This window comes from Polypterus senegalus, chromosome 6 (assembly GCF_016835505.1).
Source record: "Polypterus senegalus isolate Bchr_013 chromosome 6, ASM1683550v1, whole genome shotgun sequence".
In the NCBI taxonomy this organism is placed as follows: Eukaryota; Metazoa; Chordata; class Cladistia; order Polypteriformes; family Polypteridae; genus Polypterus; species Polypterus senegalus.
The window spans coordinates 27,199,300-27,218,630 of record NC_053159.1 but is presented as its reverse complement, the minus strand read 5'-3'; the positions used below and the strand labels follow the sequence as shown (position 1 = coordinate 27,218,630).

Sequence of the window (19,331 nt, the reverse complement as noted above, 5' to 3'; positions counted from 1 at the left end):
TGGCAACTTTTGGCTTCTTGCGTGGTATACTCCCCACATTGTGCATCTCTTCTTCCTCAGTTGCAATCGACTTTCCTGAGAAAATGTTGGAGTGAGGGTAGAAAATCAGAGAGCAGAACAAGCCAAAAGGCCATGTCCTGATATCACGGGAAGAGCAGGGAAGTGTTCATGCTGACTTACAGGTGAGTGACCCAAGCCTTCTTGTTGTCCTGTCCTGCCTCAGCTGTGTTTGTTATTGTACATGTTCACCCCTACAAATACGAGAGAACCGGGCCTGCCTGCTCAATCCACAAAGTATACTGAGCTTCAGGTTTTTTAGTTAGAAAACTGTTGAATCCATAATTGTTCAACCTGAACCAACCTTCAGCAAAAAGCATGATGTGTGCAGTAATGTGCCCGCTTCAAGCATTACTGTAACTTGGTGATTCAAATCATGAAATAATGTACAATGTATGACCGAAAAGAACACTTGAATTTAAGACATCTGCAGTCATTCATGTTCATTCATCCTTCTCCATTGATGTGTTCACATGTTGTGTTCCAAGCCAAACGAGCCAGGACCAACTGTGGAGGGTTGAGAGGAGCTGAAGCTGGCAGGAAATGAGCCCAGCAACACATGGAGCAGTATGATCCAGCTTGGGTCCTGCAAAATACAGTATGGGTCCTCTGGCAATAAGCTAAGCTCAACTGGTCTCCCCACCATAGTCCTCTACCACCACGCTCACACACACACAAAGTGACACATCACATGCAACGTACTCTACTTCACTAAATGTCTTATGAGAATAACATTTAGCAACCTTGGGCGCATTTTGTGATGTTGCTGTATTTCTAGACTCCTTGTGTTGTTTTTCCTTTAGTGCACCGACTAGGTAGCCAGATTTAAAATTGTGCTATATACTGTAGACAGATAGATACAGAACCAACCAATCCATTAGATGACACCAAGGGGGACCGTGGTCGTGGAATCATGAGCATAATATCCACATTATGTCAAGAAAGGGGTGGCTTCTGTATTTCTGTACACACGCACACCTAAAAGTCTGCCTTCTGTACTTCAATATGCTATTGGACAGGCATGCATTGGAAACCGAGTGGGACCCTCTCCCCCAGTCATCAATATCCAATATTGTGGACTACCTGCTCTGGATAATGAGGGCTGATGTCTGTCAACCCTGCCCTAGGGTTCCAAATGGGCTTTGATCAGCACTGGAGGGATATAGATAGGTAAGAAGTGCATTATATGAACAATCAATAGAGGGGCAAGAAGGGCACTATATGAGCCAGAGATAAGTGGAGAAGGCACTATATAAGATTATTTATAATCAATTATAAAAGAACATCTTGAGACAAGACTATTGCCAAGAGATTTTTTTCAAGTCTCGCCCTCCTCTCAACCATTTCTGGTTAACGGCCCACAGCCACGGTCCTCTCACCTCTCATTCGTGCAAATGCTTTTGACAGACACAGTTCCTGCGCTCTCAGCTCTTATAATTTTTTACATTTTCCTCACTTTAAGTTCCCAATAAAAGAAGACTAATTATGTCCAAATCTTATTGAAGAATTTCATCCCGAAGGATTAGCAACAGAAGAAATGAGTACACGGGCAATCCTAGCACAGAGAAACGATGAAGTCAAACGAATTAACAAGAAAATTGTCATTCGGTTACACAGCAAATTGGTTAAATCCTATTAATGCTGAAACTATGCTGAAACAGTTGGTGGTGATGGTGCAGAAGATGAAAATATCAATTTAAAATATCCTGTAGAACAGGGGTGCCCACACTTTTTCGGCTTGCAAGCTGCTTTTAAAATGACCAGGTCGAAATGATCTACCTACATTAAAAATGCTATATACAGTATATATATATACTTTGTAAAAATATATACAATATATATATATATATATATATATATATACTAGCAAAATACCCACGCTTCATGCGAGAAGTAGTGTGTTAAAGAAGTTATGAAAAAGAAAAGAAAACATTTTAAAAATAACGTAACATGATTGTCAATGTAATTGTTTTGTCACTGTTATGAGTGTTACTGTCATATATATATATATATCAGTCTCATTACTTTTCTGCCACACCTCGTATATACATATCTACATATATACACACATATATATATATACATATCCACATATACAGTATATATACACATATATATACATATCTACATATATATATACACATACATACATACGTACATACATATATATCTGCATATATATACTGTATATAGCAAAATCCCTACGCTTCGCAGCAACGAAGAACTGCTTTTAAATTTTTATTAAGAAGAAAAGAAAACATTTTTAAACTGAGGGAAAATATACCAATAACTATCTGTTAAGGATCTCTTTGTATACCACGTTGTCAGTTCAGCAGTCCAGTTGTAATATGACTAAGCTGTGCACTGAGATTACTTTTGAGAATGCAACATATAGTTTTGTCCAGGAGGAAAGCAATGTTGCCTCAAATCAATGGCAACCTTTTGTAGGGTGTGTCCCTGAGACTTATTAACTGTCATCGTGAAGCAGAGCCTTACTGGAAATTTGAGGCATTTGAATTGAAATGGGAGATCAGAGGGTATAACGGTAATGCCAGGAATACATTCAGAGTGTGGCGCTCTGCTGTTTTTTTGTGTAGCTGCCTTCACACAGCTTCTCCGCTGCTTTATAAATGAACGCCATATAAGGCCATCGTTTCTCCTTGCTTCACGGTTCTGTACTGTTTTATTGTTCGTTTATTATGATTCTTATAGTTATTGTGTAGCTATTCCAGACTTACTGTACTGTTCAGGTACCCATTTCCTTTATCTAATCCGCGGCTTGTACGCTATTGTTTGTTCATTTATTACGATTATAGATATTTATTGATTCCCTTCTCTAGCTGACTGCCTGCTCATATAAGGCGCTCTGCTGTTTTTTTGTGAAGCAGCCTTTACACAGCTTCTCCGCTGTTTTATAAACGAATGACATATAAAGACATCCTTTTTCCTTGCTTTGCCAAGAAAGCTCCCTTTTAATTTAATCCACGGGTTCTCCACTGTTTTATTGATCGTTTATTATGATTATTATAGTTCTCTTTATATATCACGTTGTCAGTTCAGCACTCTGGTTGTAATATGACGAAGCTGCGCGAGCTCACTCTTGAGAATGCAACGTATAGTTGTCCAGGAGAAAAGCAATCTTGCCAGAAATCAATGGCATCGTTTTGTACAGTCTGTCCCTGAGACTTATTACTTGTCATCGTGAAGCAGAGCCTTACTGGAAATTGGAGGCATCTGAATTGAAATGGGAGATCAGAGGGTGTAACGGGGATGCGAGGAATACATTGAGTGTGGAGAAACTCTAGAGACAGCGTGTGTATTAACTTGTGGATTTTTCTGTGAGTATTTGGTGGCAACGTGACGAAGTTGCTTCCGCAAGACCGCGTTAGCTGTGGAGCTCAGCTCGGAGCATATTCTTTTCCCACCTTGTCAATTGTGTAATGCGTTTTTTGAACAGGTTTGATGCATGGAAGTAAGTGATCACTCGTACTGCGTTCAGTCAGTTCACATGAGCTGCTCTCTTGTGTGATGTTGCGATGTCCATGGCTTTATTTAATGTTAGCTAAGACCCGGCACTTAAAAGTTTCTCGCTACAGCAATTTTAACTCCGTTAAGTGATCCAAAGTCTCGTTTATACCTTGTGTCTTCTCATTAAACTTGTATCTCGCGAATAAAGTATTTGGCATTTTTCTTCAGCGCTCTTTGGGAGCTCTTCCTTCTTTTCTACGTACTGTGGTCACAGTCAGTTCACGTGATTACGTGGGAGGCGTGATGATGTCACATGCAGCTCCGCCCCCCATGGCCATTGAGCTAACATCCATTACAGTATATGGAGAAAAATAGGTTCCAGTTATGACCATTACGCGAAGAATTTCAAAATGAAACCTGCCCAACTTTTGTAAGTAAGCTGTAAGGAATGAGCCTGCCAAATTTCAGCCTTCTACCTACACGGGAAGTTTGAGAATTAGTGATGAGTGAGTGAGTGAGTGAGTGAGGACTTTGCCTTATATATATATATATATATATATATATATATATATATATATATATATATATATATATATATATATATATATATATATATATACTGAGTATACTTTATGCATAAAATATATGTTGTTGTACCTTGCATAACTGAATAACCTTTATGGCACAATAACAATTCAATACATTTATGATCACTACATTATTTGGATTTAATAATCTTCATGTGGGAAAAAGTCGAATAATTCAGTCAAGGAGCTTTTGAATTCAGCCGAGTGAAAAATGTTTGCTGTCCGATTAACTGCGATTTTAGTTCTCTCTCCTTTCTCTTTCTCAGATTGCTTTTCAGAAGGAAGTCAGTTTTGTAGTTTTTATGTACAGTTCGAAAGAGCCTCTCCACATTTTCCGTCTTTGGAATAGCAATGATAGATTGACAGATCAGACAAACGCTCTTCGATTGTGACATTGTGAGAAAATAAAACCTCTTCCAATTCCACATCCAGCCCTTACCCTCCCCAAACAATTTTTTTTAAATCCCTTTTTTAGTTGATATAAATTGGAAGGCTAACTAGATAACAGCCGGAGTTTTGCAGTAGCTTACGCGTTTGATCGTGCGAGCGGGATGACCAGTGTGCTAGAAGAGAAGAGATCTCAGACTGGCCGCCCTGTATGTCAATCAAGAGGCAAATGCCATATGGAGGATATATGGTAGACTAACGTTTAAAAAAATTTTTTTTTGAATGCCATGCTATCGACCTGCACTATCTGTGCGATCTACCGATCGACGCATTGGGCACCCCTGCTGTAGAATATCTACAACCATTAACACCGTCCAGTCTTCCATCGGCCGAATTACTGCTGAATAAAGGATGTATCGTAATGTTATTGCGTAATTTATGTCTGAGTGATGGGCTATGCAATACGACAAGATTAGTTGTATTGAAAATTGGTTGAACTATTCTCCATCCATCCATCCATTTTCTAACCCGCTGAATCCGAATACAGGGTCACGGGGGTCTGCTGGAGCCAATCCCAGCCAACACAGGGCACAAGGCAGGAACCAATCCTGGGCAGGGTGCCAACCCACCGCAGGACACACACAAACACACCCACACACCAAGCACACACTAGGGTCAATTTAGAATTGCCAATCCACCTAACCTGCATGTCTTTGGATTGTGGGAGGAAACCGGAGCGCCCGGAGGAAACCCATGCAGACACGTATAAAATTTTAATAGGTGACAAAAAAAGGTAAAACATTAGGCACCAAAGGAGATCTTCATATGCCATTTGTATTAAAATGTTTAGTTTCCTGTTAGAATAGCTTTTGCTATGACAAATAACAAATCACAGGGAGAAACATTTACAAACTGCAAAAGTGTAAGTTTAAAAAGTATTTGCGTGTTAATTTCAAAGCCAAACAGAACAAAAACGTATAACACAACAAATACATCTAATGCAACATGAAACTTAATTTTCTTTCAATTTATTACATTGTACAATTTTTACTCTGGTTAATTGCTCGCTGTAATGTAAAAAAGTTAGTTATACATATGTAACAATTCCCAAGAAATTAATAATCTGTTTAAATTGTACATCCGCTTCCCCATATGCCTTGCTAGCGTGTAGTTCCTGGCCAGGGGTTGGCGAGTGAAGCGGGCAGGGGACAGAGCTCCCTAGTATATATAAATGTATAAGGAGGCAAGAAAGGCACTATATAAGCAAGAGATAGGTAAGAAAGTCACAATATAAGATTATATATAGATATATAAAGAGGCATGTAAGGCACTATATAAGCAAGGGATGGGTAGGGAAGGCACTGTATAAGATTATATATAGATATGCATTATATTGTTTGCTTTTAGGACCCCCTCAACGGGGCAGCATATCAAAGCATGATTGCCGCATCTGTGGCGGGCTGCTTGTCCTGCAACCGCAGGTTCGGAACGCAGCAGCATAGTGTTGCAGAAACAAATCCGAGCCTATCGCAGTCTCGCTATTTGGCCTATCGCTGATGAGTGATGCAAGAAACATTATAAATGCAGGGAACAGGATAACTTGGCCACTGACCTGGTGGCAACTCTGCCCATTTGCCTGTCTGTGGGTAGGAGAGTGGTAGATCCCGCTACAATAAATAACCAAGTAGAATTAAGCTGGTATTGCTCAAGTATCGAGACTCAGCCTCGTTTTTGGGATGCAAGATAGCGACTCATGAGTCACAATATTTAGATATAGATATATTATAGATTGAATGAATATATGAACAAACAAACTTTTTGTTCCCATCAATAGAGCTTTTCACCTTAATGACGGGATACGTGTCTGTGTGTCTTTCCCGTTTTTGTTCCCACCAGTTTCACAATCAATCTTCAGTTGATCTCATTTAATTAGCTTCTTCTTTTCTCTTCTTCTGCATTCAGCAGAGCATATTAGTGTGATTTTTTTTTTTTACATTTATTTATGAGACTTCTATTTCTAATATAGCTTTAAATGCTGAACCCTCTTTTGTTTTGTTTCCTATTAATGTCACTGTTTCTGTGTTAATTGTACCCTAATAGCTACAATTAACAATGAGAAGAGCAGACCGATGTGCAAACAGCACTGAATGCTGAAAGGGTGCAGCTACCACGATGTCAGACTCACTGACGTGCTCGCTAGTAAATAACTAGAATATGTGGAAAGTCTGAATGTAAATCAGGATGGTCATGAAAATGTTAAGAATGGAAATAAAAAAACATTGTAGATATATATAGATCCAGAAATACCTCGTGCATTCTAATAAAAATTGACTAAACGTAGTTTTCAAACTTCTGCATTGACCCCAAAACACAGAAACAGGGAAATAACTGCCTGTTTCAATTGGCTTGGAGTCCATTTAAAAACAGAAGTAACAGCCATATGAGAGTTTGAGAACCACTGGTAAAGAGCATGCCCACACCTAAGCTGGCGCCAATCCATTATGTTGTCTAAACTGACAACACCTCAGGTTGTACAGAAAGCAGATGTGAAGCAAGCCAGCACCCACTTGTGAACTTAGTATTATTTTTTTTTTATTTATTTATTTATGTATTTTTTTGCACAGTGGGGCTCATTTGCAAATGCTGATGTGCAGACTTAGCCATCGTGAAGCTTCTGAGGTGTTAGGCTAGGGTTTCCTGTGTACATTTTTTTGGTTTATGTGCGCCAACCCCATGCCCTGGTGCCTCCTGGGCACTCGCCTGATTTCCCAAATAGATAATCCAACAACATGACATGAAGAAAGTGGGAAGAAACAGAAGAGAATGTGTGGGATCTAAAATGGTGAGCACAATCCATGTGCCCGAAGCTGCGAGCAAGGCAGCAGTCCTAGTCAACTAGTGCTGCCATTTGCTACAGTCAACAAGGGTAGAAACTAAGAGGGTTGCAGGTGGGCACTACAGTCATTTTGACCCTCATCAGCTTCTGCGAGTCTTTGTAAAGTGTTTTCACTCTGATTTTCAGAATTACTGCGTATCTTTCACAATGACTTTGCTTTGTGAGATGTAGTCATATATAGTCACGAAGGTCTGCTGGCAGCATTTTAGATGGTGAGTAAGACCATCATTAAGGAAACTATTATTTTGTCTTCTTATACAGTATAATATGCTACTTGAGCTGTCCGTTTGTCTGTCCAGGATTTTAAATCACCTGTAGCTCACAAACCATTTAACCCGTTGATGTGAAATTTGGTACACATATACTACATGACCTCTACTGTCCACTTCCAGGGTGATGATTTTTATTACTGTGTTTATTTTTATTTCATTTTATTGAAGAATCAACTCTTGGCAGCAGGCAGCAGGGCGGCCATGTCGTGTATGTGTACGGGCGCCGTTCTCATTCCCTACCACCTTCGCCGTCACTTCCCCTACCTCTTCATATCTTAAATCATTCTTGAGGCAGATTGAAGACTTAAGTGCCAGCTTATGTGAAAAATTAAGAAAAACGTACTAAGTGATTGCAATACAAACACTGACTTAATCAGCCTCTGAACAAACGAATGCTAAACGTACAGAGAAAGAGGATGAAACTAGGAATGCTCAAGTCATGTGTATTCACTGCATGTTATCGTGCAGTGTGCCGTTACTGGAGTTTTATATTTATCATTAATTTAGACACCTTTGCAGAGATCTGTTTTTACTTTAACATTAAAACAAGTCTTTTTCCATTGATCAGTGTCAAAAAGTCCAAATTAAATTCACTGCAATTATAAGTTGTATAACAGTATAATGTGAAAACTTCCATGAGGTGAATACTTGTTGTAGGCCAGGGGTCTCCAACTCTACAGGGTGGTCCAGATCTAATTATGCAGATCCAGATCATCTGGATGACTTTGATTTACGAGGTGTGGCAGAAAAGTAATGAGACTGATTTTATATTTACCAAAGTTTTTATTTTTTTCAAACATCAATGTTATCCCCTTCAAAGTAGTTCCCTTGGGCAGCTACACACCGATGGAGACGTTGTTCCCACTGTTGGTAGCAGCGCTGGAAGTCTTCAACCGGTATGGTCTTCAGCATGCCCGTTACACTCTTTTGGATGTTTTCTAATCTCCCGAAATGACGTCCTTTGAGGACATTTTTCAGTTTAGGAAAAGGACAAAGTCACACGGACTGAGGTCAGGTGAATAAGGGGGCTGGGGAACCACAGGAATGCGTTTTTTCGATTGTCCTTCTGCTCAATTGTGAGGTTTTTCGGAACCATTTTGGCACAGACCTTTCGCATGTGCAAATGTTCAGTCAAAATTTGATGAACGGTAAATCTGTTCAAATTTAATTGTTCACTCAACATTCTTAATGTTAAACGACGGTCTGATCTCACAAGAGTGTTCACACGTTCGATGTTTTTATTGGTTTTCAAAGTTGAAGGCCTCCCTGAAAAACTTGAGCTCGGGATAAAGAATGTTCCCCATAGGCCTGTTTTAACTTTTCAAACGTCACACTTGTCGATTCTCCAAGCTTAACACAAAATTTAATGGCATTAATGGAACAACGTTGCTCCAAATTCCGCTGTTCCATTTTGCGTGACGCACAACCAAAAACACAACTTTGCTAATAACAGTTACAAAAATCACGTAGTTAACGGAAGGAGTTGAAACTCGCACTGAGCTATGGAGGGTACTGATACACGTGCTCTATCAAGGACAACAGCGCAGTGTTGCCAGTCTCATTACTTTTCTGCCACACCTCGTAAGAGGGGACGATTCCAGTTTGGCGCGTAGACGATTCTTCATGTCGTCAGTTCGCACACTTCTCGATGGTCTGGGATTTTTCAGGTGATTTTCTATGTAATAAACCTAATAAGTTATAGCGTAATGAAAATTGCATAATTAGATCTGGACCACCTCATACTGTGGCAACAGGTTTTCATTCTAAAACGTTTCTTAATTAGTAACCAGTTTTTGCTGCTAATTCAATTCTTTTTACCCTTATTTTAATTGACTTATTTTTTAAGTTTCAGTCCTCTGAATTGCTTCCTTTTTTTTCTTCATTAAATGTCACCCAAGCAGCTGGCCATCAACTGGCTTACTTCACCTCGCTTTTCTCTTTGGCTGCCTTTCCTAGCATTGCCCAAGGTGGTCTAGTGGTAAGCACTGGGAGATTATTCAGCATAGTCCAGAACAACCACCAATATTCTTCTCAATAATAATACAAATATGTTTAGATGTGAGCATTGATGGAGGATGAGGGAAGTTAGGCAAATTCTTTTTTATAAAGTGCTTAACTCGTAAATAGAAAAATATGGGTATTTAAAACAGAGATGATATAGAGGTGCAAACTTGTTATCAATGTAAAGATTTCTGATGCCGTGTGGTCTCAAACTCAAACTGGAGGGCCACAGTAACTGCAAGTTTTCATTCTAACCCTTTTCTTAATTAGTGACCTGTTTTTGCTGCTAATTAACTTCTTTTCCTTTCATTTTAATTGACTTGTTTTTGAAGATTTGTTCCCCTGAATTTCTTCATCCTTCCTCTAAATTGCTTAATTTCTTTCCTTAAACGGCACCCAAAGAGAAATGAAATGTGAAGTGAGTGAGCCAACAGAAGACCCACTAAGGCAGGGCCTCAAACTCCAACCAATTTCATTCCAAGCAGTTGCTTAATTAGACGCCGAGTCTTCTTGTTAATTAAACCTGTTCTTTAATTCCATAGCCTGTTGCTGCTCTCATTGTGAAGTAGAATACATTTCCAAAATTGCTGATTTTCTCTTTTCTAAGAGCACTGTTCAAATGTTCTGAGGACCTGAGCAGATCAACATTCCTGAGACCTTCACCTTTCTTTATTTTCAGATATTGTATGATCTTCACAGTTTGCTGGTCGTTTTGGCTCATTTTGTATCTCATTATAATTTGGCTACTTAAGGAAAAAGAAAATATTAAGGGGTCTGAGTCTTCAAGAGTAAGTTAATGAAAATAAATTCAAAAGAGGTTAGTTATCAGAAAAAACAGGTCACTAATTAAGAAAAGGGTTAGAATGAAAACATGCAGCAACTGCGGCCCTCCAGTAACAGAGTTGGGGACCCCTGCCCATATGACTTCCATGAATTAAATACTGTGAAAGTGAAGTGGGGCTTAAATGTAAAGTTATCCTATATTAGAACAGTGGAGTCTTTACCTTGCATTGGTTCCATCTTTTGAGGAAGTGAAGCACAATGTAATATTAGTAGTAGCTTTTTAAATTGTCCCCACGTGAAAGGAGCGGCCCCCACCCAAGAATGGTTCCTGCCTTATGGGTTTGGCTGCAGAGTACAGAATTGGATAAAGCTGGGCTCTATGATGCAATAATAAGCAGACTCCAAACCCAACACCTTGGGTTCAGTGTATCCCTACAACTGTGGAAGGGGGTAGCAGACTCGGTCAGCCTGCTATGTTCTCACTTTGACTTTCCACATCCTTTTGTAATTTCAATGTATCAGTGGTTGGAACAGGCTAAGAAAAATGGCCCATCCCAGAATCAGTCTCCAGCTCCTCTTAGGGAATTCCCTGGCGCTGTCATATCTGCCTGGATTGGTGGCCTGGGCAGGATCAGCTCTAGTAGAAACTGCATACGATGGGTGGGGGGGTGATTTTATTTCAAACCAGTTTTTTTTAACTTGACTTGCATGTATGGAATGTTTTTTGATTTTAATAAAATAAAATATATAAAGATAAAAAAAAGAAACTGCATATGGCACCCATGTCCCCAAAACTCCCCTGCCAATCATGCAGCTCTTTGTATAACAGTAAGAGGATTATTGCTGCTTAACCACTTAATACACTTTTAACTTTATAGCATTTTGTTTGTAATCTGGTAGTTTAAATGTCATCTATTAAATTGATTTATTAGCATTTTAGAACTGAGTATATTTTACAAAATGCACAAGCATAACTAAAAATATATAATAAAAAGACACAGGGTCACGGGGGTCTGCTGGAGCCAATCCCAGCCAACATAAGGCACAAGGCAGGAACCAATCTTGGGCAGGGTGCCAACCCACCGCAGGGCACACACACACACACACACACACACAAACACACCAAGCACACACTAGGGACCATTTAGAATCGCCAATCCACCTAACCTGCATGTCTTTGGACTGTGGGAGGAAACCGGAGAGCCCGGAGGAAACCCACGCAGGACACGGGGAGAACATGCAAACTCCACGCAGAGAGGACCCGGGAAGCGAACCCGGGTCTCCTAACTGTGAGGCAACAGTGGTACCACTGCGCCACCGTGCCGCCCTGAGGTTAATTCCTTGATGGTAATTTCATTTTACAAAAAGAAAAATTTTAAAACATAAATAACAGTAATGTTTAATTAAAGCTCTTTACAATTCTAAAAATACAAATCACTGAAATTCAAAACTGATTTTTCCCTTGACTTCATAAAGAATGATGTCTTTGAAATCCATTGTTTGGGCCAGCGCACTCTCCAATGATAAGGATCCTAAGAATTAGAATGACATGAATCATAAAAATGTGTGCACATATACAATATATCATATATATCCTTACATATAAATGCTGCAGACGATCTCCACTTTCTTTGTATGATAGTTTTTTTCTACATTTTTCACTAATTATGCAAATTATTTATGTTAATACACCATAGAATAATTTTTATGATAGTATTATGAAAGAGGTGTAACATGCATTGCATTGTAGCAGACAGAAGCACTTTATCACTCACCTGGGGCCAAATACCTGCAGCACTGAAGCAGGGGTACAACACTTAGAGACAACATGGAGCCATCTGGCGGAAGTCAAAATCTCCAGAAATATCCTGTCTGTCCCACTGCTTTCTATGAAGCGCTGGGTATCCTGTACCTCACCCTTTTTAAACAAGGGTGCCACGAGGATCGAGAGGTCCAGTGTTGCCAGTCTGTGTGAGGAGTGACCTGAACTGGATGGAGGTACCAGTTACTAAAGTACTGTGCATGATGGAGCAGACGAGAAAAATTCTGGAGTCCTGAAAATTCATGCAAGGGAAAAGGTATTGCAAAGCAGTGGGCAGCATTGGGCACCAGACGACATGTGAATGTCCCAGTGGTCACTCTGTGTGTGCATGCAGAACTGGCTATGCGAGGTGACGCGTGACATTTCCTGGTGTTTATCAATATTTTTGTTGTTTTGTGTGGCATTCCTCTTGGCCACTAACTGAGGGGAAGATTACATATTCACGCTACACGGTAAAAATGTTAAATGTACACAGCTGCCAGCTTACTGTAAAATTTTATTGTGAAAGATAAGGTGACACTATTTTAGGTATACAGTATACATTTTTAAAGCTGTATATTACAAAGTAAATAACATTTTTCTTCACAGCACATTACAATAAAAGTGAAGGTTTAACGACAATGCATGCTCTGTAATAAATATAAAACCATTTGTGGTGTGTGGTGTCCTACAGGTTTGCCAGTTAATCAAAAACAACCGACCATAAATCAGCTTCCAAAACCTAAAGGACCATTCAGCACCATTCAGCACTTTTGATAAGTTTGCTAACTCTGTTTAAGTTTTTTCCCCAGTGTCCAAAGGTATGCAGATCACTAGGAACAATATGGTAAAAGGGGGCGTTTCCTTGCGTAAATATCATAACTGTATGCAAATTTGGAAACTGATGCCAAAAAAAAAAAAAAAGGAAATGTTTAAACTCTAAAACAATTGTATCATATTCTATATAGCAGCCACACACGTAACTTATTTTACGTTGGGTGCATATTAATTCAAAGTATTTATTGAAGAAGCAGCTACATAAAGCAAATACTGTGCATAAGATCATTTTCAGTTAAATTAATGTAAGGTCGTTGTTTAAAGTTATACAATATCTGTTCTTGGTAACCATGTGACAGTGCATTAGAGCAAACCACACACAGTCAGCAAACTGCAGCTTTTCTTTAAACAGTACTAGGGGGCTCTGCCCCCTGCTCACTTCACTCGCCAACCCCTGTGCAGGCCCTATGCACTAGTCATTTCCCAGATCTGCCGCTTGCAACGAATCGTGATGATATTTGTGTTTATCCAAAAACACGAATATCAACTCTGTCTTTCGAAACTATTATTGCTGACAATTCGTCAAATGTTGGTTTATTATATATGCTTGTGTGATCGTTCAGATTCATGTAAAAATTCAAGAAAACTTCTTTGTCCGTGTTTTTCCGATAAAATTTGTGCAATGTGCAATGCTTTTGGATATATGAAATTGTATCCATTGTTGGCTGTACAATTTCTAATTTTGTCCGATCATTTAACTCTTTCGATTTCCTGCCCGAATTGTGGTTTCTTTGAAATTAAACTTGTAGTAGCTTTAATTGCTGCGGGACCACAGATTCTCATAGCGTGTGGTCCTGAATCATGTAAATCTACGTTTTAAGCATTGAATGATACGAATGCAAGCAGATTATTGTAGATTCAGATATTTTTCCTGTAGTGTTTGTGGATTTCACTTTCACCAAGTAACAAATCTTTTATTTCTCGCGGATCTGCATCTTCATTGAGAAGAAAAACTACTTTTCTCTGATGGCAACATGAATTTGACAATCTACAAGTCTCCAAATTAAACTTTAAAGCCGAACAATATCTTCATACTTCTGTCATATCACCTATGTCCATATATTCCATCTCTTTTTACTGTTCCATTATGTTACTGAGTAATAATTTGTTTGTTTTCGCTAATGCAATCTTTGCTATCATTTTTTTGAGACTTTCGAATTTTAGTACTTTCATAATCTCTAACCTGCTCTGCATGTGTATCGCGCCAACGTTTTTTAATTCCTTACGACGTTCTACTTTGTCTTCTACTCTGTCTTTTCTTCTTCTACTCTTTGTCTTTTATTTCTTCCCCCGCTAGGACCTGTTAGGTTTTTAATTCATTTCTTGGCACAAAGTCTTGTCTCGCGGGATGTGAAAATCTTGTCTCTCTGAAACAGTCTTGTCTCGTCCCAAGATTTTTTTTTATATAATAGAGAGAAAATGGAAGGTAGAGAATATGATTCCCTTTCATATGGCATTATCTCATTTTTTGGTGCTGTGGTTATCATTTTTTAACGAAAAAAAAAAATTTTAATGGGTTAACAGTATAAAAACTTTATATTGGTCTGCACATTTCAGGGCTTTTACTTAAACAGTGCTTTACCATCCTTCATTTTACAGTTGTTAAAAGTTTTACACTGCAAAATTAACAGCCATTTTTAACAGTGTGGGGTTTAGTGATCTGCCTATTTTGTGTCCTGGCGCTGAACGATACAAACCTGCACATGTTGCATGGTCGTTGTGTGTGTGCGCCTCTTTCTTTTGTCACAGAACTCGTTTACAGTGTTAAATATATGATGTCAGAAATGCCAAGGTTGTAAAGTGTATGCCATCCTGGCACTTTAAAGACTACCTGTGAAAGGCTCATGTAGGCTGTCAGTCGTAAAGACCAAACACCGCTAATAAGCGAAAATGATATAAAACTAGAGGGCTCTGCCCCCTGCCAGCTTCGCTCGCCAACCCCCATGCGGGCACTATACACTAGCCACTTTGTGGCTCTGTCGCTTGCATATGGAGAAGCGAATGGACAATTTAAACAGATTGTTATTTTCATGGGAATTGATACATATGCATAACAGAACTAACTATATTACATTACAGCGAGTAATTAACGTAATAAATTGAAAGAAAAGTATATTTCATGTTGTGTTACAGGTATTCATTTCATTATACGTTTTCATTCTGTTTGGCTTTAAAATTAACATACAAATACTTTTTAAACTTAGTTTTTACTGAAGTTTTACAGTAAAAGTGTATTTTTTGAATTAACTTTTGGTCAATATCGCATTGAATTTTGATTCCGTGTTTGGACTTATATCGTGACAACACAACGTGAGTGAATATCGTTTCTTTCTCTCTAATAAATAAACCGACTTTTTCAAACATTTGTCCCTGTGATTTGTTAATTGTCAAAGCAAAAGCTATTCTAATGAGAAACTGTAAACGTTTTAATACAAATGGCATATCCAGATCTCCTTTAGTGTCTAATGTTATCCGCAGAAGATGTACTATGTTACCTTACTTGTCACCTGTTAAAATTGTCAGAATTGTTCGACCAACCTTGAATATAACTAATCTTGTCCCATTGCATAAAATTACGCAATAACATTATGATAAATACATCCTTCTTTCAACAGTAACTCAGCCAGCAGACGTCTATTGATACGCATTTAACCAATTTGCCAGGTAACCAATCGACAATTTTCACGTTAATTCATTTGACTTCATCGTTTCTCAGTGCTAGGATTGCCCGTGTATTCATTTCTTCTGTTTATAGCCCTTCAGGATGAAATTCTTCAATAAGATTTGGACATAATAAGTCTTCTTTTATTGGGAACATGAAGTGAGGAAAATTTAAAAATGTTTAAGAGCTGAGAGTGCAGGAACTGTATCTAACGAAAGCATTCACTCAAATTAGAGGTGAGAGGACCGTGGGCGTGGGCCGTTAACCGGAAATGGTTGAGAGGAGGGCGGGACTTAAAAAAATCTCTTGGCAACAGTCTTGTCTCAAGATTTTCTTTTATAATAGGGAGACAGTACAACAGGGCTAATATGTGTTAGACAGCTGTGTTGAGACCAAATGTTCACAAGTCAGGGTTTAGATTGTTTAAAATAAATAAATTAATTAATTAATAATAATAAATACCACCTCCCAAATGTAATCACCTTAGTCTCCCGCTTATAGTTCACCTTTAAATGGTAGAGTCTGTGGTTTGGGCCTGCGTCTTCACCTACTGAGCCACGGCTGGTGGCATGTTACACGACTTCTAGTCAGAGGAGATGTCAGACTTGAGGAGTGCAGTTGCTGATCTGATCTCCAGAGGATGTCTGATTACAAGACTTGATATTGTAGGGCATGACAATTACACGACTCTGTGACGACTTTGTTTTACATTTCGAAAGTACTGTGTGCTTGCCCCCTTTTTCTGGTGGCCAATAACAGGCAGCCCAGCTCTTGTTTTTTATCGCACTTTCCATTAGACCCAGCCTCTGCCAAGATCACTCTCTGGACTGTCCTGATCTTAAGTATGTGTATGTCATTTTGCAGTCTACAAATTTGGGAAGATAATAAAATGAGACAAATTGAAATTTCCGATTTGACTTCTTATGGTTACTCTGGTTTTCTTGGCACATCCCAAAAAGTGTTACAGTTCTACCCCCCAAACCATCCCCACACCACATATATGAGCCATACAATGGACTGCTGGCCTGGTCTCTATCCTTGTGACCAGCACTGCCAGGACAGCCTCTCACATGGTGATCCTGGATTGAATTAAATGGGTTTAAAAGGTTTGAATGTGGTGGAAAATTATATGACATGAAAAAAAAAATAACTGTGAGAAGGTACTGCATATGGAAGATGACAGGAATAAGTAACATTTAAAACTTAACTGATGAGCAGAAGGTGGCACAGTGATTAGCACTGTTGCATCACCTCATGAAAGTCAAATACCAGTCTTAACAGTATGGAGCCCGCAGGTTCTCCTGGTGTCAGTGTGGCTTCTTCTCTTTTAGGGGCAGGCTTGTTCCACCATGTTGTGCTAAGAAACACCTCCCGCGGTCTTTTCTGCCCACTGCTATTAGGCAATTCAATGCTTCCTCCCGATTGTTGAGTTCATTTTGAAATATCTGAACAATATAAATGTATTTATTTATGATTACTTGGCTGTATTATTTATCCTGTAAGTCTGTATTCTCGTTTTTATGTTTCTGCTGCTGTATGTATCTGAATAAAGAAGTTTACCTAATCTAAATTAACTAAAGGGTTTAGAACAGTGACATTGGTCTTAATCGAAAGCTTATGTCCTTGTGTGTTCTAGAAATTCAAATAAATTTAGGCGATGTAATGTATTTTAGTACAGTAGGTCCGCGTGTTCCACTAGTTAATATTAAATTAATTGCTCTTCATTGAAGCACAGTAACACACGTAGCACAGAAGGTGGCAGTAAAGTACTACAAGCTGGGCGTGAACCTGCGGTCGATTGAATGGAAAAAATAACTGGATTCAAACTGAAACAGGCTATAAACTGATGAGCCCCCTAAAAACAGGGCGATCCGTTATTAGACAACGCAATACAAATGACAAAACACTCACTTCTGTTGAGCACCGGGGCTACCACCCGTTAGCTGATTGGAACGGACACCAGCAGCTACTCTGGTCATACGATCTGTCGATAAATGAATGGTAAAATCGTAATTTGGGTGTCATTGAGAGTTTGTTCCACCTGTGATGACAGCGAAATGTTTGAAGACACATTCCCTACCAGCTTTAATCAAATTCATTAATCAAAATCATTCCAACACTTAGCAGGAATACGAAAATGTGGACGTCACCTGTCGTTCTTTCATCAACATCCCACACACGTTAAAGATTAATCCTGAGAATTTGACAGCTTGATTTAGATTGATTAAACGCCGCACAGTTTGTCCCCTCCAAGCACCCGTAGCTTTGGAGAAAGTTTGTCCCTCTTTGTGAACCGTAGCTGGGCTCGTTTTTAAAATAATTCTGGCTGGATGAAAGTGGTGTGTTGAGCACGGTGAACCCTTTTTATTTTTAAAAATACTGCTTCAAGACTACAGAAGACATGGCCATTCAGCCGAGCAATCCCAATAATCCAATCGTGTTCTTCGATGTGACAATTGGTGGTCAGGTGAGTTCAACCAAAGACTGGTAAAGCGAACAGCAGAAGTCGCGCCGTGTGGTGGCTGCAGTGATAAACGTGTAGCTGGCAATAAATAATTAAGTTAATAAAATAAAAGCACGTTTGATGCTGCCAATGAAAATGACAAATTCCCATAGTTAGCCTTAAAAAGAGAAATAAAATAATCCGCAACAAAGCGGTACAAACTCTACAAGTTTAAGGTTTACAAGAGCTCGATCAGTAAGTAGCCGACATACTTCTTGACTCGTTTTATACAACATAATAACCTCTTTTGTTACTTTATTTATAAATATTAATCTGTTTCACAGGTTGCAGGATTATTCGAATAAAATCAATGTTAATTTTGTTAAATAACGGTAAAAACCAAGTAGTTCGTTTTAAAACAAAACGTAGTCATAAAAAGTATACTCCTTATTGTAACGTTTTTGTGTAAACGCAACTTATCAAAATTTTTGTAAAATAGATGAATATCACAGATACTAAGTGTATTTTTTAAAAACTGTTATAGAATCTGTACATTAAATGTAATGGTTGACTGTTTAAAATTATGAAATATTTAATTGGTGACGTCTGAACTCCGCCACCCAAGGATTTGTTATTGGTTCGGCATCGGCAGTGGAGAGGCTTAAAAATGAGAGACCTGCAACAGAAATGAAGTACTAGTGAGAATGTGCATCACTGTGGACATTTTTATTTGAAATGGGTTATAGATATCAGAAAGTCCATGTTTCTTCTGTATTTTCAGATATTTTAGTGTATTTTGAGATGTTTCTCATACACTTCAAAGTAACTTAAATGGCTGTGCACATCTTGAGCTACCTTAAATGCAGCCCAAGTTATCTCAAAATGACTTATCATAAAATTGCTCATATTTTATGCGGGAATGTTTGTCCTTTTAAGCTATCTTGACATGGATTTCAGGTATTTCAAAATAGTCTGGGTGTTATTTCAAGATATCTTACAATATATTTGTTATCTTCACGTTGACTTCCATTGGAGATATCTTGCACACATATCCTTCAATGTCTTACTCTCTATTAAAGTGGGCTTCCACTGTAATTGAGATATCCTAAACTAAATTTATATATCAAGATATATCGC

General features: G+C 38.7%; 1 protein-coding gene across 2 annotated transcripts in view; it reads left to right on the top strand.

Moving 5' to 3' along the window:
• The window catches only part of ppih (peptidylprolyl isomerase H (cyclophilin H)), a 122,872-nt gene continuing 103,541 nt past the window's right edge, over positions 1 to 19,331 (top strand). Inside the window, exon 1 of one of the 2 annotated variants that reach the window (XM_039755670.1) lies at positions 1 to 182. Coding sequence is in view for 1 of the 2 variants with exons in the window: in XM_039755669.1 (XP_039611603.1) it covers positions 18,153 to 18,218 (66 nt within the window). In the remaining variant the exon portion in view is untranslated. Of the gene's footprint in view, positions 183 to 18,011; positions 18,219 to 19,331 lie in introns of those variants that run through there. The other variant, XM_039755669.1, reaches the window with a different exon arrangement.